Here is a 26,676-nt window from a genome sequence, read left to right as displayed (position 1 = left end):
ACTGTTCATACATTTTTATTGCTGAATAGTATTCCATTGTGTGGATATATTGCGATTTGTTCATCCATTCAGCTGCTGATAGAAATTTTGCTTGTTTCTATCTTTTGGATATTAAAGAAAAAGCTGTTATGAACATTTATGTACATGTCTTTGTACGGACATGTTTTCATTTTTTCTTGGGTAAATACCTAGGAGTGAAATGGCTGAGTCATACGGTAGGTATCTGTTTAGCTTTTCAAGAAACTGACTAACTGGTTTCAAAAATATCTCTATTTTGTCGATATTTTCACTGGGTATAGAATTCTAGGTTACTGGCTTTTTCTTTTTCTTTTAGTACTTTCAAGATGTTGTTCCACTGTCTTACTTGCATTGTTTCTAATGAGAAATCCATTGTAATCTATACATTTGTTTCTTTACCTGACATGTCTTCTTCTCTGGCTACTTTTGAGATTTTCTCTGTATCAATGGTTTATGTGATTATAATGTGCCTAAACTAAGTTTAATTTAGTTTAGTTTTCTTCATATTTTTGTGGTTGGGGTTCACTCATCTTGAATCTGTGGGTTACTGATTTCATCAAATTTGGAAAACATTAGGCCAGTATTTCTTGAAACATTTCCCACCCTCTGCCTTCATCCAGGATATTACAATTTTACCTAAATTTGGATGTTTTAAGTTGTCTCATAATTCACTGATGCTCAGCTCTTCTTTCCAGTCTCCTTTTTCTCTGTGTTTCATTTTAGTTTTTATTGCTGTACCTTTCAGTTTGTTTTTTTCTTCTGTGATATCTAATCTTTTTTAAATTCTATCCATTGCACTTTATCTCATACTTTGCAATTTTTCAACTCTGGAAGTTCAATTCATATCCTTCTGTATCTTTCATGTCTCTATTTAACATGTTTCAACTTCTCTCTAGTTTTTGGAATGTACAGAATGTAGCAGAATAACAATTTTAATGCCTTTGTCTACTGATTCTATCACCTGCATCATTTTCTGAATTATATTTTTTCCAGCTTCTTTGAATGCCTAATAACTTTTTTAGATGCCAAACATTGTGAATTTTATCTCTTTGGGTACCAGACATTTTTGTATTCCTTTAAATATTTTTGAGTTTTGTCTTTGGATACTTTTAGGTTACTTGAAAAACAGTTTGGGCATCTTGTTCTTAGTTTTCAGCTTTATTAGGTAGAAGTAGAGCAACATTTAAGTTAGGACTAATTTTTCCCAACTACTGAGGCAAGACCCTCTTCAAAACTCTACTCTATGCCTTCAGAATCGTGAGGTTTTCTTTCTTGCCATTGGGAGCAGGCACTATATCTGCCCTGTTGTCAGTTCTTGCTAATCCTTCAAGTTGATTGTTTTCTTGGCCTTCGATAGTTTCTTCACATTGTACTGAAGAATATTCACCCAAATACTCATGGGGAATGCTCAGTAGTTCTTTATAGTTATCTCTGCAACTCCTCTCTCTAGTAACGTATTCTGTGAATTTTTAATATTTTGGCTTACCCAAACTTCTACCCTTGTCTGCTTCAATTAGAGAGAATTTTGGACTTGCCCTGGGTTCTCTCTTCCTGTACTAGGTCCTGGAAACTACTTAGCCAGTAAGGTGGGGAAATTATAGCATTCACCTAATTTCACCAGGTCTTTCCCTGCCTGGCTTATTTCAGGTATTATTATCCTTCATTATTTGGTGTCTAATGTCTTGATATATATTGTTTCATTTATTTTGCTTGACTTTTTATTTGTGTCAGGCAGAAAATTAAATTTGGTCCCTATTTCTCCATTGTGATTGGAAGCTCAAGTAACATCTATTTTCATAGGAAGACTGGTCTATAATTTAGTTTACTTGTCTTATTACTGTGTGATTTTCAGTCAAGGTATTATTAGCTTCACAAAATGGGTAAACATCCATCTTTTTCTGTTTTGTATAACTATTTACATAAGGTAGGAAATATCTGAGCCTGAAAGGTTAAAAAATTTGTTAAGTTTTTATTGTAAAACCAACTAAGCCTCTGATCTTGGAGGACTAGGAACTTACAGACTTTTAACTGATTCAATTTATTTAATGGTGTTGGTTTATTTAGCTTGTCCATTCCTTTTTTTAAATAGTTTTTTTATTATGGTATTATTGATATACACTTATGAAGGTTTCACATGAAAAGCAATGTGGTTACTACATTCACCCATATTATCGAGTGTCCCCCATACCCCATTTCTGTCACTGTCCATCAGTGTAGTAAGATGCCACAGAGTCACTACTTGTCTTATCTGTGCTGGACTGTCTTCTCCGTGATCCCCCCACACCATGTGTAGTAATCATAATACCCCATAATACTCTTCTCCCACCCTCCTGACTCACGCTCCCCCACCCATCCCCTTTGGTAACTGTAGTCCCTTCTTGGAGTTTGTGAGTCTGCTGTTGTTTTGTTCCTTCAGTTTTGCTTCATTGTTATATTCCACAAATGAGGCAAATCATTTAGTACTTGTCTTTCCCTGCCTGGCTTATTTCACTGAGCATAATATCATTCAGCTCCATCCATGTTGTTGCAAATGGTAGTATTTGTTTCTTTCTTATGGCTGAATAGTATTCCATTGTGTATATGTACCACCTCTTCTTTATCCATTCATCTACTGATGGACACTTAGGTTGTACATAGAGCTGGTATAAACATAGGGGTGCATAAGACTTTTTGAATCCGAGAGCTTGTATTCTTTGGGTAAATTCCTAGGAGTGGAATTCCCAGGTCAAATGGTATTTCTATTTTTAGTTTTTTAAGAAACTTCCATATTGCTTTCCACAATGGTTTAACTAGCTTACATTCCCACCAGCAGTGTAGGAGGGTTCCCCTTTCTCCACATCCTCACCAGCATTTGTTGTTCTTAGTCTTTTCAATGCTGGCCATCCTTACTGGTGTGAGGTGATATCTCATTGTGGTTTTAATTTGCATTTCCCTGATAATTAGTGATCTGGAGCATCTTTTCATGTGTCTGTTGGCCATCTGAATTTCTTCTTTGGAGAAGTGTCTGTTGATATCCTCTGCCCATTTTCTAATCAAGTTATTTGCTTTTTGGTTCTTGAGGCATGTGAGTTCTTTATATATTTTGGATGTTAACCCCTTGTTGGATATGTCATTTACAAATATATTCTCCATACTGTAGGATGCCTTTTTGTTCTAGTGATGATGTCCTTTGCTGTACCAAAGCTTTTTAGCTTGATGTAGTCCCATTTGTTCATTTTTGCTTTTGTTTCCCTTGCCCAAGGAGATGTGTTCAGGAAAAAATAGCTCATATTTATATATAAGAGTGCACAGCAAACAGTAACAGTTTAACTTCTTCCTTGCCAATCTGTATGCCTGTTATTTCTTTATATTGTCTGATTGCCATGGCTAGGACCTCCAGAAGTATGTTGAATAAAAGCAGAGAGAGTGGGCATCCCTGTCTTGTTCCCAATCTTAAAGGAAAAGCTTGCAGCCTCTCACTGTTAAGTAAGATGTTGACTGTCAGTTTGTCATAAGGCCTTTATTATGTTGAGGTACTTGCCCTCTATACCCACTTTGTTGAGAGTTTTTATCATGAATGGATGTTGAATTTTGTTGAATGCTTTTTTGGCATCTATGGAGATGATCATGTGGTTTTTGTCCTTTTTGTTGATGTGGAGGATGATGTTGATGGATTTTCTAATTATCTACCATCCTTGCATCCCTGGAATAAATCCTTCTTGATCATGATGGAGGACCTTTTTTATGTATTTTTGAATTCTGTTTGTTAATATTTTGTTGAGGATTTTTGCATCTACATTTATCAGGGATATTGGTCTGTAATTTTCTTTTTTTGTGGTGTCTTTTCCTGGTTTTGGTATTAGAGTGATGCTAGCCTCATAGAATAAGTTTGGGAGTATTTCCTCCTCTTCTACTTTTTGGAAAACTTTAAGGAGGATGGGTATTAGGTCTTCACTAAATGTTTGATAAAATTCAGCAGTGAAGCCATCTGGTACAGGCATTTTGTTCTTAGGTAGTTTTTTGATTACCCATTCAATTTTGTTGCTGGTGACTGGTCTGTTCAGATTTTCTGTTTCTTCCTAGGTCAGCCTTGGAAGGTCGTATTTTTCTAGGAAATTTTCCATTTCTTCTAGGTTATCCAATTTATTTATTAGTATATAATTTTTCATAGTATTCTCTAGTAATTCTTTGTTTTTCTGTGGTGTCCATAGTGATTTTTCCTATCTCATTTCTGATTCTGTTTATGTGTATAGACTCTCTTTTTTTCTTGATAATTCTGGCTAGGGGTTTATCTATTTTATTTTCTCAGAGAAATAGCTCCTACTTTCATCAGTTCTTTCTATTGTTTTATTCTTCTTGGTTTTTAAAATTTCTGCTCTAATCTTTATTATGTCCCTCCTACTGACTTTGGGCCTTGTTTGGTCTTCTTTTTCTAGTTTCATTAATTGTGAGTTTAGACTGTTCATACGGGATTGTTATTCTTTTGTGGGGTAGGCCTGTATTGCAAGATACTTCCCTCTTAGCACGGCCTTTGCCGCATCCCACAGATTTTGGAGTGTTGAATTATTGCTATCATTTGTCTCCATATATTACTTGATCACTGTTTTTATTTGGTCATTGATCCATTGGTTATTTAGGAGAATGCTGTTAAGCCTCCATGTGTTTGTGGGCTTTTTCATTTTCATTGCATAATTTATTTCTAGTTTCATACCTTTGTAATCTGAGAAGCTGGTTGGTACAATTTCAATCTTTTAAAATTTACTAGGGGTCTTTTTGTGGCCTAGTATATGATCTATTCTTGAACATGTTCCATGTGCACTTGAGAAAAATATGTATTCTGCTGCTTTTGGGTGGAGAGTTCTGTAGATGTCTGTTAGGTTCTAATGTGTTGTTCAATGCCTGTGTCTCCTTATTTATTTTCTGTCTGGGTGATCTGTCCTTTGGAGTAAGTGGAGTGTTGAAGTGTCCTAGAATTAATGCATTGCATTCTATTTCCCCTTTTAATTCTGTTAGTATTTGTTTCACATATGTAGGTGCATCTGTGTTGGGTGCATAGATATTTATAATGGTTATGTCCTCTTGTTGGATTGACCCGTTTATCATTATGTAATGTCATTCTTTGTCTCTTGTGACTTTCTTTGTTTTGAAGTCTATTTTGTCTGATACAAGTACTGCAACTCCTGCTTTTTTCTCCCTATTGTTTGCATGAAATATCTTTTTCCATCCCTTGACTTTTAGTCTGTGCATGTCTTTGGGTTTGAGGTGAGTCTCTTGTAAGCAGCATATAGATGGGTCTTGGTTTTTTATCCAGTGACCCTATGTCTTTTGATTTGTGCATTCAGTCCATTTACATTTAGGGTGATTAGCGATAGGTATGTACTTATTGCCATTGCAGACTTTAGATTTGTGGTTACCAGAGGTTTAAGGCTATCTTTCTTACTGTTTAAGAGTCTAACTTAACTCACTTAATATGCTATTACAGATGCAATCTAAAGGTTCTTTTCTTTTTCCCCTCCTTTTTCTTCCTCCTCCATTCTTTATATATTAGGTATCATATTCTGTACTCTTTGTCTATCCCTTGACTGACTTAGGGGTAGTTGATTTAATTTTGCATTTGCTTAGTAATTAACTGTTCTACTTTCTTTACTGTGGTTTTATTTCCTCTGGTGATAGCTGTTTAGCCTTAGGAACACTTCCATCTATAGCAGTCCCTCCAAAATACACTGTAGGGATGGTTTGTGGGAGGTAAATTCTCTCATCTTCTGCTTATCTGGAAGTTGTTTAATCCCTTCTTCAAATTTAAATGATAATCCTGCTGGATAGAGTATTCTTGGTTCGAGGCCCTTCTGCTTCATTGCATTAAATATATCATACCACTGCCTCTGGCCTGCAAGGTTTCTGTTGAGAAGTCTGATGATAGCCTGATGGGTTTTCCTTTGTATGTGATCTTTTGTCTCTCTCTAGTTGCTTTTAATAGTCTGTCCTTATCCTTGATCTTTGCCATTTTAATTATTATGTATCTTGGTGTTGTCTTCATTGGGTTCCTTCTGTTGGGAGGTCTGTGTACCTCCTTGGCCTGACAGACTATCTCCTTCCCCGGATTGGGGAAGTTTTCAGCAATTACCTCCTGAAAGATTCTTTCTATTCCTTTTTCTCTCACTTCTTCTTCTGATACCCGTATAATATGAATATTGTTCTGGTTGGATTGGTTGCACAGTTCTCTCAGTATTCTTTCATTCCTATAGATCTTTTTTTTCTGTGCCTCAGCTTCTTTGTATTCCTCTTCTCTAATTTTTATTTCATTTATTGTCTCCTCTATGTCTAATGTGCTTTTAAAACTCTCCATTGTGTTCCTCAAAAATTGGATCTCAATCCTAAATTCATTCCTAAGTTCTTGAATATTTTCTATACCTCCAGGAGTATGTTTATGATTTTTATTTTGAAGTCTCATTCAGGAAGATTGATTAGTTCATTCTCACTTGACCCTTTTTCTGATGTTTGTCAGATTTTACTTGAACCAGGTTCCTTTGACATTTCATATTTGTATGTGTTGCCCTCTAGTGCCTAGATGCTCTACTCTATGCAGCTGCTTAGCCCCTGGAGCTATATCCAGCCTCACAGGGGAGTGGTGCTGGTCCCTGGGGGGAGGAAAGAGCTGTTTCCCGCTTCCCTGCTGCTATACTTGTCTCCACTCTCATAACCAGTGGTCCAAACACACAGGTGTAAACCTCTATGCTTTGCTTTTGTAGTTGCTGTAGGCTGGTCTTCCCTCTGGCTGGCCTGACACCAGGGCAGGGTTCATCAGTTTGCGAGCCAGGTGCAGGCTGGCCAGGAGGAAGGTGCAGCAGGATGTGTATGCCCCCTTTCCCCCTTATCCCTCCCTTCCCACCCATCCTCCCCAGTCTCTTTCCCTTTGGTAACTGTTAGTTCATTCTTGGGTTCTATGGGTCTGAGGCTGTTTTGTTCCTTCGGTTTTTTTCTTTGTTCTTACACTCCACATATGAGTGAAATCATTTGGTACTTGTCTTTCTCCACCTGGCTTATTTGACTGAGCATAATACCCTCTAGCTGCATCCATGTTGTTGCAGATGGTAGGGTTTGTTTTCTTTTTATGGCTGAATAATATTCCATTGTGTATATGTACCCTATCTTCTTTATCCATTCATCTACTGATGGGCACTTAGGTTGCTTCCATTTCTTGGCTATTGTAAATAGTGCTGTGATAAACATAGGGGTGCATATGTCTTTAAAAGACTTATTCTTAATCACAAATTAACTTGAGAGCAACTAGTATTACAGAATCTTAGAGCTAGAAATGATATTAGCTCAAATCTTTTCACTTAACTCTTATATTAGTTTCTTAAGTTTGCTGTCACAAAGTATCACAAGCTGTATGGCCTAACAGAAATCTATTGTCTCAGAGCTCTAGAGGCCAGTATTAGAAAACCAAGGTGTCTGCAGGGCCATGCTTACTTCAAAACCTATAGATTTTCTTCTTGCTTCCTCTGAGCTCCTGGTGAGAGCCATCTATCCTTGGCTTTTCATGGCTTGCAGCTACATCCCTCACTCCATCTTTGCCTCTGTCACCACATATTGTTCTCTTTGTGCATCTGTCTGCACACAGTTTTCCTTTTCTTAGAAGGACAACAGTCATGTTGGATTATTGACCCACCCCAATGACCTCATCTTAACTTGGTTACATCTGTAAAGGTACCAAAGCACCACATTCCCAGCAACCAAGAATTAGGACTTAAACATCTTTTTCGGGATCACTGTTCAACCCATAACAAACCACATAGTTCAAAACTGAGACCCAAAGAGGTTAAATAACTTGCCAAAGGTCAAACAGGTCAATTACTATTAATTACGATTCATATTTCTCCACTCAGATACTTGCCTCAGACACTGTGAGATATATTCAGTTGTAAGTACCTCAAAGTAGAGGTGAATAATTATGAATTTCTAGGAAATAACATCTTTGCTCATCCACCAGGGGGACCCAGGCTCAGTAGGGCTCCCAGGACAGCCAGGAGTACCAGGAGAAGATGGAGCTACAGGGAAGAAGGTAACACTATGGTTTTCATGTTAGTGAAGTAAAAACTATTGAACCACCCTTAAATATTGGTTCTTCAGGATCTCAAATTAAACTATCTAGGACAAACTTAGTGTTTTTAAGAAAAATATCCCACAACTCTAAATTTCCTTTTTCACTTACTTCAGATAGAAAGAGCACCAACTCAAGGGCTGAGTAGAGTCTCACACCCTCTGCCTTCACTCAAGTATTTTGGCCGAAGTGACCTAGTGCCTTTGGGATTCCTAGAAAGCACTTAAATTTAAACTTAGAGAGAAACACTTTTTTTTTCCACTTCTACAAAATGAAAGTCTTTATATACATTCAGGATGTAAGGCCATTATAAAGATTTCCTGAAATATTTTGAGTTGACATTTGAAATACTCATTTTTCAATATAAGGAGCAAAAAACAGCAGATGGAAAGGCTGAAGGTTTTTCTTGTTTTAAAAAAAGAAACAAACCACTAAATATGAATGATGAGCCAAAGGAAAACAAGTTTATTGCTTTGGAAATTGGCTTAGAAATTGTACTCTTTCATAATATTTCAGCTGCTCTGAGCTAAATTGGAGTTTGGTATTAATTTATTTAAGTTGGTAAATTTCCAAATTAATTCTGAGACTAGAGTAAAGGTCTGGTCTGTTTTGGAGGGTCTCAGCAGAGCCACTGGCCATAAAAGGAGACAAGGTGGACTTACATGAACTGCCTATGAAGGGTCAACTGAGACAGCAGTACCATTCCCTCTAGGGAGAAGCCGGGCTTCCAGGAACAAGAGGCCCAGAAGGACTGCCTGGAAAAGGACACCCTGGCCCCAAGGTATGGAATTGACCATGTGATGGGGGACACAGACTGCCTGTGTTCTGGTCCCAATATTACTAAGCCAAGTTAGGAGAAATTTGGTTGTTATTCTTGCTATGTCAAATGTGTTTACTTCTGGCTTAAAATTATGGATACTAGCTTGGGAGCTTTTGGAAGACAGCAAGTATGTATTATTCGTTTTCATTTTTCTGAGATCTAGCATAAGCCCCAACTTACAGGAAGAGTTCAATGCATGTTTTCTCAATAAATGGCAAGACTGACATTTAAAAAATATATAGGAAAGGAAAAGAAGCCTTGAGATACATCCTTGAGATTTGCAAGTCCATGTATTTTCTTAAAATATTTATAGAATCTCACAGTAAAAAGAAATACCACCTTATTAAATGGCAGTTTCACTTTCAAAAAAATGGCATAAATTTATTTTACACATTGTAGAAATGCTACAATGCACTGAATAATATCTTTATATGTCAAGATGAGAATATCCAAACTCACCAAGACCATTAGTGACATAACTGACAGCCTGAAAGTTGTCAGATGTTCCTGCAATTTTTATGTATAGTTCTTACTGCCTACATAAAGATCCTGAAGAATTACATAGGAGTAAAGTAAAACTAAGATCTGTCTATTTATTAGTGTTCTATTTAATTGTATTAACATAATAATTGATAGTTTAAGAAGGCTATGTCATGTGAAAATATAGCTAGAATTGAGGCCTTAACCTTAAACGTGAGAATTTAAAATTTAAATATATTTATAGAATTTCAGCCATTTTAAAAATTGACTTGCCAGACTGTGAGATCCTTTTGGAAGAAGACAACAGAGAATATGTTCCTAACCTCATGCAAAAATACTTTTAGAAATGCTTTTCTATTAACATTCAGGAGAACTAATGATTTCTAGAATATGCTTTCAGGAAATAGAGCCTTGGAGGTAGTAACTGAAGCTGTAAGATTGAATGGTATCTCTGAGAAAGAGAGTTGAGGTTTGAACCCACGTTGTGCAGTAGCTGGAGGAAGAACATTTAGAATAGCACAAAGATAAGCAAAACAGTTACCGTGTGAGGGAAACCAAGGAGAAGGGGTTTCAAGAGGAAAGCAATGGTGGTGTCAAATGCCACCAATGAGTAAGAATAAGGTGGTTTGGAAAGACGCCAGTGGATTTGCAGCTTAGAGATGATTTATGGAAGGCTGCTGGAGAGGAGCGGTAGGAATGTGTTACTTAGCCCATGCGGGCTATGGTTCAATGTTGGCCATTAATTACATCTAGCTGAGTTCCTGCTTTTGTCTTCTGGAGTGATTTAGGCCAATAAATTAAATTTGGTAGTGAGTAGAAGAAAATAAATAGTTGAGGTTAGATTTTTATCTCTATTGGCAAATAATAATGATGTAATAAGTGATATTTAGACACTCAACCATTTGTGTTTGTTTTTTTATTACCTATGTCACTGATCTCCATTAGTATGGACTTCGAGTGGGTAATTCATCTCCATAGATTTTATGGAATATCACCTCTTCTCCTTAGTGGAGTGTCTGCATTGCTGATAACCTTGGTATAATCCAATGGTTCTCAGGGTGTAGTCCCAGGACCGAGAGCATCAACACAACCTGGGAATGTGACAGAAATGTAAATTCTTGGAGTAAAGTTCCCCAGTGCAGACCTATTAGATCAGAAACTTTGAATGTGGGGTCCAGCAATCTGTGGTCTAGCCTGGCTAAGCCCTCCAGGTGATTCTGACCCATGCTCTGGTTTGAAAACTGTGGTATAGTCATTTGTGTCATAAATATTTAGATGGCCTCAGCTGCAGACTCGCAGGAGCTATTCCTTTGTTGAGCTGGACACACATTTGGATATGGTAATTTGCCGTTGAGCCTAGTTTAAGAGTAGTTTTGTATCACTCTGAAGCTTCTGGTTGAAGGCAACAAAATTCTCTCCAGGGAACATGGACACAGACAACCAGGCTGGGGATCAGCCACAGGCAGTTTTGCTCTGACCCGTTAATGCTTATCCATCTCTCTACCAATAGAAGGTTTGCTTTCCGGACTCTCCTCTGAGGAAGAAATGAAGCTGGATTTGAAAAATATCTCATTTTATGTTTTAAAACTGAAAGAGAGTACAAACTAAAAAACAGTATGAAATAGCATAGACAGCTCTCTTTTCTGAAATTGTGAAGGTCACAGAGCCGTCTGTTAATAGACCGCAGGTGCAAAAGAACAGTAAATTCAAGTAAAGGTCCTCAAAGACAGATACTGAACTTAAGCTTTTAAAAATATTAAATAAATGAATAAATGGTGAAGACTGAACAATAGTAAAGTTATCCAATCTGCTCAAAAACACCAATAAAACCTTTACAGTTAGGCTGGGCTTGGGGCACATAGCTTTAAAATTGGTATTAGATGAAACTCTGGCCTAGATATGGTTATTATAACACTGATCAGGGTTTGTTAATACACAACTGTATTTCTGTAATTATTTTCTAGGGTGATGAAGGAAAGAAAGGGAGCAAAGGAAATCAAGGACAGAGGGGATTTCCAGGACCTGAAGGGCCAAAGGTATGTTTCTTATATTCTCATTTATGCTTTGTGGAGATTGTAATGGTGTCTGGTTTTAATAGAATATTAGATTTCCATTGCAAATTTGATTTCCTATTTCCTTCTCAACACATACAGAACAAAATCCCAGAATGAAAATGGCTTTAGAAAACATACTATCCCAGACCATAGTAGAATGGAATAAAAATGACTGTGTAAAACATGTTTCTTTACTGGACTATTTAGGCTTCGAAAAGAGAATCTTTTTGTCAATCTTCTCTAGTAACAACCAAATATTCAAAAGTTGGGATCAAGTTAGGACCACAGTTGGATACCACTTCTCTATTTTATTTTGCCAAACAACAACCAAAAAGTCCCAAACTGAGAAGCAACACAGTGATGAAGATGAGTGGGGGGTTTCAGAAGGCAGGAGAATGCAGTTCTCACTGTGCTTCACCCAGAGTCTTTGGGAACCAGTCACTTCAATTGGAGAAACAAAGAAAGAACAGTCTATTTCATAGAGTTGTTTGAAGATTAAAAGAGTTAATAAAGCACTTAGTCCAGTTCCTGGCACATAGCAAATGTTCCATATGTGGAGTTATTCAGAGAGAAAAAAAAATCAATACTGTGAAATAGGAGAGAGGGGACATATGTCCTGATAAATGGACCAGGACAGGGTGCTGAGGAAGTAAAGGAAATTGTGAGGCAAGCAATTAGGTATGTGTCTGACTTAGCAGAAGAGAATATTGAGGTCATCTGGATGTGTCAGGAAACAGAAATTGGAAACTTAAGAGAGTTCAGGCTTCTAGGAAGATACCAGTTGTAAGAAGAGAGAAGGAATGTGTTGAAGACTATTAAAGAACTAAAAAACATGATGTGAGCAAGACACGAGCAGGTACACCACAAAGAGTCTCTTGTAGACCAGTGAGTCTCAGACTTCAGTATCCATCAGTACCACCAAAGTGAGCTTGTTACAAATCCGTATTTCTCAGCACCATTCCCGGAGATGTAGATTTGGTAGGTGGGTGGGGCACAGGAATCAGCATTTCTTAAATAAGTCCCCTTTGCCGCAGGCAGTTCAAGGAGCACATGATGGGAAATGCCACGCCTAAGAAATGTGCCGTATTAGTATTAATAGCAGTGATTACTCTTTGTATCTTAGCTGTTCAAAGTGAATATTTTTCTGTATTTTGAAATAAAGCACTTTCTTGATGAAGAATTGCTGTTTTAAGGCATAATCACACCTTAATCAGGGTCTTCTAAAGAACTGTATACCTTCTAAATATATAATTTCATATTTTAAAAGTAGTTGACCTCTTTTTTTTAAAAAAAAGAATAGATTAAATCTAGAAGCATAATTTGTCTTACCCTGTTTTTAGCAAAAAATTTAACAAGTTAGTTTTATTCTTTTGCCATCGATTGAACAGGGTGGTTATCTGTTATCAGAATCTGGCCATGTTCTGTGTCGTTGCCTTATAGGTTTGGAATTAAAAATTGGCACACATGTGCACTGGCATGACCTGGGCCCCAGGAGGTCGGTGGGCTCAACCTGTTGGTCATATTGGGTAACCAGCATGGTGGGAGGCCTCAACTGCGAAGATGACTGTGGCCCAGGGCAGGAGTCACTGCCAGTGACTGACGGAGTCCCTCCCAGAGGACGCAGGACCAAGGGGGCAGCTCATGACACTGGGAGGAGCTCATTCCCCAAGGCAGAGGGAGGGAAATTTTTTGGTAAAGGTGTAGGTAGTAAATATTTTAGGCTTTATGAGTCAAGATGCAAATTGAGTATATTAGGTCGGCACTTATATATAATAATCATTTAAACATGTGGAAACTATTTTCAGCCTGTGGCTGTACAAACCAGATGCAGGCAGGATTTGGTCTGGAGATGGCAGTTTGCTCCTCTAGTTTGGTAGTTTCCAAACTGTTTGATTTCAAATCCCTACAAGTTAAAAAAAAAAAAAAATTGACTGCACTCCAATATACGTTGTTTATTTATTTTTAATTGCATTTTGTATTCATAAACTATCACACATATTATATTTGCATAAATAATTGAAATTTTAAAAGCTGAGACAAAAATCTATAGTGTAGCCCTTATATTTTCTTCTATCATCCCAAATGGGCCATTTTTGACACCTCCTGGAGACTGGGTACAAACTCTTTTAATGAAAATTACTTTTTACTTTGCATAGTGTTTTTAAGTGTGGTGATTGTACATATATCAGAATCACCAGAGGTGCCTCATAAGACCTCATATTCCTGGGCCTAGCCCTTAGAGCTATTGAATTAAAATCTCAGAGTTTGAAGCCTTGGACTATATTTTACCAAATTCCTCTGATGATTTCTCTGCCACTAAAATTTGAGTATTCTAGATCAAATCATTGTTCTGGACAGGTGGGACAAAGATATTATTTGTTGCTCCTGAATAAGTCTTTTTTGAGATACCACAAAAAAAAAAAAATTTGAGAAATTTTTTAGTGTTTCTATTGGAAATTTCTTTTTTTTTTTTTAACCATAAGCTTTCTACTAAAAATGGATGTGAGATAGCATATAATGGAAGATATATACCATAGACCATAAGCTAAAATAACAAAGGAAAATGATATAAATGAGAAGGAACCTATTTATCTACCAAGTGTATTCAAAAAATTATCTGAAGATAATTGTTATAACTGAATGAATATTTCCCTCTGAGATTCCAGGCATGTAACTCAAAGGGAAGTACCATGAATTGCATAATTTTTATTAGCTAATAAAAGGATGCATAAGAGATAAAACATCCCTAATATTCAGGAATTAATTGAATACATTTATTAAAGGCACTGAAATCTTAAACAGCAATAACTTTAGTAGTGGTTTAATGAGGATGCTCAAATATTTTCATATAGACCTGTGAAACAGGTCATAATATTTTAAAATATTGGAAATACATTTCTGTGTTTTTCCTAATATAATTCCTGTATGCCATTTCTTTACTTGAAATGTAATGAGTTTTTACTCTTTTTTAAGGGTGATCCGGGGATTATGGGTCCTTTTGGAATGCCTGGAGCATCAGTTCCTGGCCCACCTGGGCCAAAGGTATGCATTCATATTTTTTTCTTTTACTTGAATCTTGGCAGTTTGCTGGGAGAAAAAACTCATCATAGCAGTGAACTAGGACTTCAGTTTTGCAAGAATCCCAAGATATTATTTAGTTGAACCCTGATATTTCATAATTAACTGAACTAAAAGCCAGCAGCAAATAAAAGAAACCAAAATTCTTGCTTCTGGTCTTGAACTTGCCACTTCATCTTGAATTACCTCCCCCAAATCCTAGAACCTAACACAGATGAGAATTTGTTGCATTTATTCAGAAGAACCTACTTAAATTTATAATCAGAAAGTCTAGCAAAAAAGAAATCCACTCAGATTTAAGAGTGGCAAACATTCTTAAAGCCTAAATATTTGAATCTAGATAGCTACCTGTTATTTCAGTGGCCTTTCTTTAAACAGCTTTTGTAGTTTTTACTGACAGGTTTTAGGATTAGAATTGCTTAGGATTTGAAATTCCCCTCAAATATATTGGGAGAATGTACTTTCTCAAAATCTGAGGCAGATAGATTTAGCTCTTCCCAGGCTGACCCATCTCTTTCTTGTGGTGTGGGTCTGGTTTCTCATGCAACCTCAAGCCTGAAACTGTAAACATTATTTGAAATGTACAGGGAGTTAGAGGAGGACCTGGATTGCCTGGATTTAAAGGAGAACCTGGAATTGCTATTCGAGGACCAAAGGTATGCTTTATTAATGTACCATTTCTTTTTCTGTGTATGAGAGGGAAGTGAAAGTAGATTTAATACATAGTAAGTTGATGATCGAATTTGTTTTACTTGCAGTCTCCACATTGGTAAACTCAAATGTGGGGATACACTATTCCCTCAAAAAAATTAAGCCATCAGATCATTTATTTTTCATAAGTGTGGGGAATGATAGCTCCTGTAGTTAAATTTTTGCTGACTAAACAGTTGTTTGAAAATGCTCTTTCTAATGTTTGTGATGTAAGAGATTATATGGCCTCTAGGCCCTTTCATTTACAAAGTAATGGAAGGTGTAGCTATTCTGCAAAATATGGTCCAAAAAGTTCATGCCTGGAAGCTATATTGAATCAAATATATCTGCTTTGGTGTCCATCTTTCAGAGTTATTTTAAATGAAAAGGCAAATAAAATCATAGGAGAAGACAGTTTTAACCAAGCACATGTGTTCTTCCACAGCAACCATTTCCTGCCTCACACAAAACCCAGCACCGCAGCAAACTTTCACACTGCAAATCTGAACAAGCACATCCCTGTATATGAGACCTTGCTTCAGGGCTCTGTGATCAGAGCTTACTAAGTTAGTAGTAAGTTGTTACATAGGTTTGAAGCCTCGGTTCTATCAAATAGTCTCTTCTAGATAAAAGGGTTTGAGTGCTAAGATCAGCGATTTTCAAACTTCAAAAAAGCACACTTAGAACTATCTTTGAAATATAATGCAAAACCTATTAGGCATACAACATTAAGTTGGAGTGGTCTTTTTGAAGGTCAAGGGAGGATCCTGACTGCCACTGTTCTTAATCACTTTAACAGTTGTCCTCCTTGCTAAAGTGACAATCTTCTGGTTTGTTGGGGACAGAGGAGGTTCCTGGGATGTGGGACTTCCAGGCTAAAACAAAGAAAATCCCAGGAATACCAGAACAAGTCATCCTATGGCCTCTGGGGCACATGGGAACTCAAGCTTATGACTCAAGGAGAAAAATTCCAAATTTCCTAATGCTGAAACTAGAAATATAACCTTGATGAAGAACACTTGGGTGACAGTTTTCATATTGTTTGATAACTTTCTAAATCTGTGTATTCCTAGTCCCATGATTTAAAGTTACTTCTATATATACAGTTCTTTACAATAGAAATAAGATCCAATTAAATATGCAGCCAGGGTTTGTAAGCCCTCCCTGCTTTCTACTGATCATTACGGTGCATTGTTGGTGATGGTATTTAAAGTTATTTGTCTCTTCACTTGGAGATTTTTCTAATCTCTTGGTCTCTCATGATACTCTTTCTGCCATTGTCCCCTAATGCATTGTTTTTCAAGCTTTTGAAGAGTTAAATATCTGAAGGAAGTTTTGGCACATTAATTCCATTTTGTGTATTATTTCAGGGAGCTCCCAGATCTCCCCTAAAGCTCATTTCAAAACACCAGATTAAGATTTCTGCCCTATTTCTACTGAATGAGAAAGACACCTCGAAGTGAATCACTCTACAGGACACTTTCTTGAATCCAGTGCAGAAAGGCCAAGTGGCCAAATTCCATATACAGAAACATCATGAGGAGTCCAAAATAAAAATCTGAGAAAGAACACTGCTCCTATATTCACCCCTGATATTTCTTATTACCATTAAAAGTAACAAGCTAACTGAAACTTTTGCAGGAGAGAGAACAAAGATCCCTAGGGAAAAAAGTTTGCAAACTATGAATGTTTGAACATTTTTCCTCCCAGTGTGAGTGCCAGGGAATAAACAATAACAGCTGCTGATAATTTGTTAAAGCCTTGAAGCTTAGAAATAAAAACTGAAAGTGAATTTTGATTCCAATTTTCTTTTCATTTCAACCTAACCAGGAAGCAGTTACTGCCATGTCTTGCTGGCAACCTGCTCCTTGTATAAGCATGGAAAAAAAATGGGCATCTTATTTTGGGATACATCCATATAGAATGTTTATGGCTTGAACCTTAATCATAATTGGAATAGCATGATACAGTGCTTCTGAGAAGTGACCATTTCCCTGTAATTGGGGATATACCAAAATTCATCTCTCCAGAACTGGGTTTTGTTTTCCATCATACATCTTTGAAAGATCATCTTGGGTTTTCGTTGATGATAAATAGCACATTAAGGTTTTGTAAGTGACCACATGTTTTGTGAAGATTATTCTTGGGAAGGTTAACCACATAAAACCAGTCTCTTAGATTTAATGGGTAAAACAGCTGTTGCACTCACAGTTTTCAAAATAAATGTAACTTTCTTACTACTTAAAGGGTATGCAGTTTTCCCCCTCAGTCAATTATTCCTTCACAGGAGTGGAATTAGGAACAGTTTTTGGGAAGTGGGTTTTGGGCAATGTGTTGACATGGAATAATGGCAGTTTGATATTAGAATTTGCTAGCATTTAAGGAAAGTATTGAGTATCCTGCTACTTTTCCAAGCTTGGAAAACAAAGGTCTGCCAATTATTAGTTTCCTTCTAATGCAAAAAACTATAAATATTTTAAAATATGAATAGGTCTTTATCAAAATAATTGGCATGTGTTGGCAAGGGCTATTGTAAGAGTTACCACAGTAACAGAATGGACCATGGTATAAAAAGAAGTAAGTTTTAAATATGAGAGACTTATTAAATATGAATCCTTTATAGTCTTCCTGATATTTCTCTTTTTCTCTCTCCATTTTGCTTTAGCCAGGAATTTATTTGATTTCCACTTGTAGGAGAGTTACACATCTCAGAAAACTCTGCTGTTCAAAAGGCAATAATCACCCTTTCCTAACTCCTTAAAGGAGGCCAATGTTTACTACTGAAATTTTTGATCCCTAAGCTTTTCACTGTAAATCAATGTCTGTAAATTTTTCCTCCATCTCAAGATAGGAACCATAAACTCTGTGTCCTATCCCTTTTTAACTTTTTTTTTTTAATTAATGTGCATTTATTTCACTTAGGCTTATTTGTTCCCCATGTAACTTGGGCCTCATTGAGGAAGACAATGGATGCAACATAACAATAGGGAGCATACAATTATCTTCCTTCACACTCACAATTTTACATGTGAAATTTTGCTATTATTCTTCTCTTCTCACATTATGCTTACTAAATTTCCTCATGTTTATACTTCTCCCTGATTAAAAATGCACTAAAACTTCAAAATTTTTAAAAATAAAATATGTTTGTGTTTTTCCTATAGAGGACTTTGTAATCATTGTATACATTCCCTATATGCATTCCATGCTTCCCACTGAACACAAATGGGTAAGACTACTGAAGAGATAACGAGTTGCCGTACGGGATAGGATTCCCTTCTAGAATTATTAAATCATTCTTTTGCACTTGTTGCATCTACGCTTGGCATAGAATGGGTACTGTCCTGAAGTTTTGCCAGGTGTTTTGTTGTTTGGTCTTATGACACCACCTGGTGTTGGAATTTACTCAGGGTGTCCAAGGCCCTCGGGGACCAGCGGGAGCCCCAGGACTCAAAGGCGACGGCTATCCTGGTGTGCCCGTAAGTGTGGACATTGCTTTCATTCCCTTCCTTCCCTCCCCACCCCTTCTTCCTTTCCTTTCCCCAATTCTCCCTCCCTCTTTCTCTTTCTTCCGTGATGAACACTGCACAGGACAAGGATGCTCACTCTCTCCCTTATTATGTCATCGCAGGGCCCTCGGGGATTACCAGGACCCCCTGGACCGATGGGTTTACGTGGAGTGGGGGACACTGGAGCAAAGGTAAGATTTTAAAGTAGGTAACATGGTAGCTTCTAAAACTGTACCTTTAGGTAGTGACTTTGGCAAAGGTGAAATTTTTTATCAGACATGACAGAAGGGCAGAGATAGCTAAAGACTAAGTTCTTTATCCTCATCTGTGGATTTGCCAGGGAGCTTGTACTAGATTGAACACATAGATTAACTGTCCTTGGTAGCAGCTCACACACTCCTTTGCTGTTCTGTCTTCATGTACCAAGATCAGAGTTGGGGTTAGAGCCCTCCTCTCTTCTCTGGCCACCTTTTTCCCTAAGTGTTCTCATCCAGCCCCTTCCCATGTGCCAATAGCTTCAAACTTCTCTTATTGTCCTGAGCCCTGGTCTCACACATCTAGTTTCTTACCATACATCTCCACTTGCACTTCTCACACACATCTCTAACCTGACACCTGAAACAGAAACTTTGATTTTCATCCCATTAGCTTGTGAGTGATTCTTCCATCCCCATGCTCAAGCCAGGAGACGAGCCATTCTTTGTCTCTTCCCTTCCCTCTCCTCTTCCACATCTAGTCTTTTGGTAAATCCTGTCAGTTCTCCTTTCAAAATACATCTTGATTCTGGATGCTTTTTCCTTCTGCTTCCACCAGAGCAGACAACCATCTCTGCCTGGGCTATTAAAATAATCTCATCATCAGTCTTTCCTCATCCATCTCTGACTTTCTGTTACCTAGCAGGCAGACATTCTTTAAAACCATAAATCAGATCACATCCCTTTCCTTCTTAAAAAAAGACTCTGATGTTTTCTCTTCGCACTTAGCACAAGCTCCTGCTGCTCCCCATGGCCCATGCAGCTCTTCACAACCAGTCGGAGCTCCTGCCCCTTTCTTCCTCGCTGTCTACTGCCAGCCACACAGCCGCCCCATTTCAGCTCACTCCTGCTTCTGAGCCTTGGCTCCATCAAGATGGTTCATTCTCAAGGCCTCAGCTCAATTCTCACCTCTCCGACCACTGACACACACAAAAAAACCCTCTTTGCTCTCTCCCTCTCCCTCCCCCATCACTATCACATCTCCCCTTGTATTTTCTCCATTGCATGTATCACATTCTGAAACCATCTTGCTCATTTACTGCTCTGAATATTCCATAGTAGTGTACATTTTCCTGAAGGCAGGCTATTTGTCTTGTTCCCTGCTAAATTCCTGGCATCAGAAGAAGGTATGATGCTCAATAGGAGCTTTATAACATGTTGAATAAATGGAAACTGAGTGAATGATCAATATTACCTTAATGAGAGAATTTTCCTTGAGAAATACATCTACTCAGTTTTTCAAATACTTCCAGGTCATTAGAGGGAGAAACACATGCTCACTGTCAACTTCTTGTCTTAACATTTTGGTCCCTTCCCTAGCACTTGGCAGTGACAACACCTTGATACCTCTTCTGCATAATGGGGCAGGGTGCCCTTTTGCTCTCTCCCAGGTAGAATGAAAGACTGGAGATCTCTGACACTAAACATCATCTCTAAAGACATCTTGATTCCTGTCCTGTCTCTTGTAGGGTAATCCTAAGAGTCCAAGGAGAGGCTGTGTCTGAAAATGCTCTGTAAACTGTACAGAAGAGATACACCCAGGAGCTTTTATCAAGGTTCTAGCTTGGTCTGACTCAGAACTCAATCCAGTCCTCAAACACACCTTAACAGTGTCCATAAACCATACTGAATTTGGGTATTGAAATATCCTTTTTTTCTTGAAGGTATAGTATCTGTCAAAACTTTAAAATTTAAAAATAGAAGATAAATTTCATACATAAACCTTGTTATTTTCTGGGCTGAAATGCTGGTAAAAGCTTTTGTTATTACATTAAATATTCCTTTAGTTAGGGAAGTAGGAGCTTATTCCTATTTAAAATATAGCATGAAATAAATGTGCTATGTACTGGAAGGTATCTGTATTCTAACAGAAACATGATCATTTACGTATCCACAGAGCAGATTAATATTTTATATAGGTATACATGCATTATATTAAATTATACTACTATGTTACTGCTTTACATTTAGCAATAAGTAGTAAATAACACTTAAACACATACAGAGGACATTTTAAAATTTGATTCTTAAAAATATTCCACTATGTCAGATTATCTAAATTATAGACCATAGCATTCATTACATGATTTAATATATCATTTCCCTCTAAAAGTCTCTGGTATTTGCTTTCATCTACATTTTAGAGAGAAAATCAAGAAAATCCTTCAAAGTTTTATCCTGCCTCTTTTGTTTTTAGAAAGAACCAAATGTTGCCAGAAGATGTGTCTTAAGTGAGACCCAAATGATCTCTGTAAGCCCGCACAGGCGGCTGAGCAGCAGCAGCAGCTGAGGGCTCACTTCTAGCTGAGGGGAGCAGAAAACAGCTATAGGACCTGCCTCTGTCCCCCTACTCCCCCTCAACTGCCTTTTCTTTCTCTCTACTGCCTCTTCCCGTGCATGCTGGGAAAGTGTGTTATCCTGGACCTCTCTAGTCCTAGAAGGAGTAGTTAGGAGGGTGAGCTGGTCTTAGAACCAAAGAACTAGGATCATAAACTAGAAAGTAAAGGAAATTCTAAAAGCAAACACCAGCTTTAAAACAACACTCAAAATCATCTCTCATCTTTCACAGAGGCCTTAAAGTCTTTATGTGGCCTTCTTTTCTGAAGAAAACTTTTGGAAACACACAAACAGAAACTGGTAAAGAAAGAACTTTGGAAAAGCCTAATTCCATTTAACTTTGTCCTTTTGGGTTGGTAAAGTGGAGTTGAGACTGTCAAAATACCTAAGGTTGTCAGCGGTACCAAAGCGCAGGACTCAAATGTGTGCAAAATCTCTCTCCTTCCATTTTGACTTAAAATAGCAGAAAAATCGCAACTATGTGGAAATGTGTGTTTTGTGTAGCTGTTAGACATACATATTTGATATGTTTTCCATTTAAACTTTGTGTAGTCACCTTAAAATATTGGCCTTATGGCATTTACTTACAAAACAAATGTGTTTTGAAACAAGGAAACCATTAAGGTTGACGAGGAATTTATGTGATATTTAGTCAAGGTCACATGTGTTTAGCATATGATGCAGACATTAGAATCAAAGCTTCTATGTTTCAAAACATATCAGAAGTCATCCCTGACATCTTGCACCCGTGTGGTGCTCCCTGGCTTTTTTCCAAGTGGGAGAATTCCATATGACATTACTGGATATAGTACTTCAATATTCTACAATTACCTTGAATTGAACCCAGTTTTGACAAGGGCTTCTGAGAGAGTTCTCATAAAAAACTACAACTTCCCAGGAGATAGTAAATACAGTTTTAAAATTCACTTTTGAAACATGCCAAGAAAAAGAACTGACAGTTTGGTTTCATGCCAAATGGGAAGTGCTCATCTAGTGCCCTGATTCCTGGACCCAACCTCCCTGCTCACGGATGGGGAAGGCAAGCTCACAGATGCTAATACTGCCTGCATTTCTTGACTAGGCCCCTAGAGACTGAAAGCACCCTTTGTGATTTGGAAACAATCATTATATGTCTCATCTCCCTTTGAGAAGCTCAGATAACTTCTTGCTCCTTTAGTTTCACTCCCAAAGGCTCATGAGGGACTGATTCACTGACATCTGTGAGGGTAGGAGTTCATTCTTGGCCTCCTAGAGGAATACAAGGAGTGGTTCTCCTGAGCTCCACAAGGGCAGGTGCATCCTGCCATCCACCTCTCAGCCCTGTCGGCCACCTTCTGGGTGCTAGTTCATCACAGAAAAAACCACAGCTTTGCCCAGAGCTTGGGAAGCAGTTGCACTTAGGCCAGTCCTTGCATGGCTTTTCAGGCTCTCAAAGGACCTCCTAACCACCGAACGGTTGGAATAAAGTCTGTAAGCAGAAAGGACTTCTTGGGTTGTGGTTATTATTTGTGTATATTACCTAAGTATCCTATTTTATACTATCTAAGTAATCTATATTATATGCTACCTAAATGTTTCCAGAATACCATGGCATTTTTAACAACTCCGTTATTTTATAGGGAAAGTTTGAACAATTTTCCCAGTTACAGTAGAAATAGTTTTGTTACTATATTGTGTTTGTATGTGAGAGGGATATTGTGAAAGTGGATGAATGAAGGAAAGGCTAAATGGATAAATCAGAACAGGAAGAATGACTTGTGGTGATCCACAGATGCTCAGTCTTCAGTACTATCCATCTTTCAATCATCTTTGCACTGTTTAGCATACATTGGATTGTTTCTCTTTCCATTCTAGCCTTTACCATTGTCAAAACTTAAATTATGTAAACATTTAAAGACAAGCATAAACCCAAACCCAAAAGAGTTAACCATTTTTCAAAAGCTTTAAATGTTTGAATATTGTAAATACGTGCTTTATTTGACAAAAGTGGCCCATAGTCATAAATTAAAATGCAAGTTTATGTGAAATTCCACTGAGTATCATTATTTTGAAAATGTTCCCAGCATCTGAATCGCCCCTCTGTTCTCTGCAATGGCTCACATATGTGCACACCACCAACAGGCAGTGGTGGAACAGAGGAGCAATTCACACAGAGATGCATTAGGAATTTGTGGATTCTATCAATGGACATGGACTGGACAAGGAAATCCATTTTGAATAGTATCTGACAAGGAGGGCTCGCCTCAGATACAGACTTCATGCTAGTGAAGTTGAGGGTGTGTGATTCCAAATTGGAGTTGAAGAAACGCACCTCCCATAATATGACTGCCCAACTGCACTAGGCAGGATGATCAGCTCAAAAACAGGACTCATTGAAGCCAGAGCCAAAGCAAGGGCAAATGCCAGGCAACTTGACCTTTAGATTTCAGAAAAGGTCACCAGACCAAAAACTTGACAAGGTGACTTTTCAAGGTTTCTCATAACTTAGTGCATGACTTCCTAACTATGCATGACTCTAAGAGCAGAGCTGTTTTCCTGTCCATCTTATGACTTTCCATATTGCTTTCATCTTGTCTTGCTGTTTCCCTAGCTCTGCATTTCTCTCCCCAGAAATACACACAAACCTTCCCTCTGCCCCAGAGATGCACAAAAATCATCTTATCATTTGCCAGCCCCATCACCATCAACACATTTTTATTTTTAGTCATGCAGATCAGAGGAACTTTTCCCCAGTGGAAAAATAACACTGACTACCAGAGAGCCTTGTCTTCTCTCTGTCATTTGGGGCAGTATCAGTGTTACCATTTTCAAAGTTTCCAATTCAGCTAAACAGGAAGGACTCTCCCTCGCCAATGAGATTCTTGGCATATTGGAATCATCTGCTCATCTTTGATGAGTCAATTTTAGAAAAGGAAGAAACAATCAACCAATCTCCCAAGTCCTAAATCAAATTTGTAAGTTATTATGGACTTTGAGATACTGCTCCTTTGGGATGAATATTAAAGTTCTAGGTGGAAATTAGTTTGAAGAATTTAAGTCATTTTAAAGATCATGAGATTTAAAGCTGGGAAAACACATGAAAAGAAATATTATCATGATTAAAGTGCTTGTTTTCTAGTACCTGCTTGATTATTTCTTCATCCCCCTGATCTGATAATTGTGCTGGTAATTGTTACTGTCTCCCTTTTTCACCTTAAAGGGTATCAGTGAAAAGTGACTGAGTGATATGGTAATTGCCAGCCAATAATCAATACACTTTATCAGTATCAGCCTGTCTATCCATAAGCTTAGAATGAGGCCTCTCAAGTTTCCACTGACATCCTGGCAGTCACAAGGGAGATAGTCAGGAGTCACTCACTGGTACACAGGCTCATGACACAGTCCATGCAGAGTGGTGCTTATGTTTGTGGTGGTTGGAGCCTTAGGAGTTATGTCTTCATCTTATTTAAAAGCCAGAAAGAAAGAAACATTAGGTAGCTGCTAATCATCACTTTGACTCCTACCTCATTTTAAAACCCAGTCGTTCCTCAGTTGTGCCATGTACTAGAACCTGCAGAGAACCGTTCCTTGGAAGATTCTGAAGAAGCTAATTCTTTCCACAATTAATTCTATTTCCAAAGGAAAAAAGCATGAAATCACTTTTAGAACAACTGTAATATGCCTTTACAGTCCTCTCTGTGAGTGACAGGGACCTGATTGGCACAAGGGAGAATTAGTGATTAAATTAATTAAAGCCTTATTAATGCGTGGCAGGGGGTAAGATAGTCTAATGGGCTGTTTGTCTTTAAAAGCATTATTTTCTCACATAATGTATTTAAACATAAAATATGGAAGGTATAATAGATTGTTTCCTTATCATTGCTCCACTTGAAATCTCTGTTGCTTATTGGCAGTGTGACCTCAGCAAGTCATTTAATCTCCCTGAGTTGTAGCATCCTCATCTGAGACTTGAAATAATAATGCCTACTTCACAGGATTATTCTGAGAAATTAATAATGTCTATAAAATATTTTTTGAAAACTAATATATTAAAGTAGTAGTCATCATCGTCATAGTATGCAGGACCCTCCAAGTCAAGGGTACTGCAGTAAAGATAAAAGGACAAAATGAGAACTTGTGTAAGTAGGCGATCTGGAATGGCACTGATTAAAACATTGGGATAAGCCTTAAAACTGAGGACTGGTTGTGGAGGGAAAAATGGGAAAGGAAACCTTAGACAGCTGGGTACTTGTGCAGGTGGTGTGGGCCTCTTGTAATCAGAATGTTTTCTTCCTTCTTGAGAGAGTGTTTGAGTCCATATAGGGAAAGGATTTTCACAGCCACATAACTGTGGTGTCTGCATTCAATGACAGTGGGAAGAAAGTCTGTGGAGAAGTTCACATCTTCCACCTTGCCCCAGCCAACGCCAACGTGAGGGACCGGCTCTGCCGTCACACCTGGGTTGGAGTGGCTCCGGCTGTGTGTTTTCCAGAAAATCATGCATCCTTATCTATAAGCCTCCGTTTCCTTATCTATAAAATGAAGGAAGTTGATGTTGATAGGATTGGATAATATAATGAATGAAAAGTACTAGCCACATCATAAACTAAATAAATGTTAATTATTATTTATTTTGCTATTAATTATAATTTTAATGTTAACCAAAGCAAAGATTTACCAATGAGAAAAAGAATGAATGTGACACCGTGTTTGCTTTATTTTTCTTCCTTTTAAAAAGTGAAAGGTTCAGTGAATGATTAACAGGACCAGCCTAAGATGTATGATTCAAAGGGTATGGTATGATTAACCACTCTGCGAGGTTATGGTCTAGATAAAAACTTCACTGAATCATTTAAATTCACATGTATAAATACTGCAGATGGTTCTATTTGGCCATTTCTTGTGGAAAAGATGGGAGTATCAGCCCTCTAGAGACCCTTTTATGGGCCAAAAGGAAGCTCTAGGCAATCAAAATAGTTACTCTTCTTCAAGGGAGTAGTGGTGGGAAGGTTGCGGTAGGGCTTAGGCTATGGCCTTATGAGATTGATGGCTATAGTTACAAATGGCAATTCCAGAATTTGCTTTCAGTCTGTTCATTATCTCCTAATGCAAGGGCTCCCTCTGCAGGCTCCATAGCTCCCAGATCCTGCATAGGAAGCTAAGTCCAGCTATGCAAGTACCTATTGTAATTCCTTTTATTTGGGAATGCCACTCTATCCCCTGACAATAAAAGTGCATGTCTGAAAACATCATGGTGAACGCACTTCTTAGGGACCACTGATGCTGCGTTGCGGCAGAGCCCATGCTAACAAGTGGTAAAGTGAGTCCTATCCATGGTCCTCTTGTATGCATTCACCTGGTGGTGTGGCCTAGC

At 37.9% G+C, this 26,676-nt stretch overlaps 1 protein-coding gene across 3 annotated transcripts in view; it reads left to right on the top strand.

The window, feature by feature from the left end:
* COL28A1 (collagen type XXVIII alpha 1 chain) overlaps positions 1-26,676 on the top strand; it is a 178,389-nt gene that overhangs the window by 82,138 nt on the left and 69,575 nt on the right. For all 3 annotated transcript variants that reach the window (XM_057504546.1, XM_036894570.2, XM_036894569.2), the window contains exons 19-25: positions 7,991-8,062; positions 8,814-8,882; positions 11,366-11,437; positions 14,429-14,497; positions 15,121-15,189; positions 18,634-18,702; positions 18,855-18,923. In XM_057504546.1, the coding sequence (XP_057360529.1) occupies positions 7,991-8,062; positions 8,814-8,882; positions 11,366-11,437; positions 14,429-14,497; positions 15,121-15,189; positions 18,634-18,702; positions 18,855-18,923 (489 nt within the window). The remainder of the gene's footprint in view (positions 1-7,990; positions 8,063-8,813; positions 8,883-11,365; positions 11,438-14,428; positions 14,498-15,120; positions 15,190-18,633; positions 18,703-18,854; positions 18,924-26,676) is intronic.

The sequence above is a fragment of the Manis pentadactyla genome, chromosome 7 (genome assembly GCF_030020395.1).
Source record: "Manis pentadactyla isolate mManPen7 chromosome 7, mManPen7.hap1, whole genome shotgun sequence".
In the NCBI taxonomy this organism is placed as follows: Eukaryota; Metazoa; Chordata; class Mammalia; order Pholidota; family Manidae; genus Manis; species Manis pentadactyla.
This window is presented reverse-complemented; position numbering and strand designations above follow the sequence as displayed.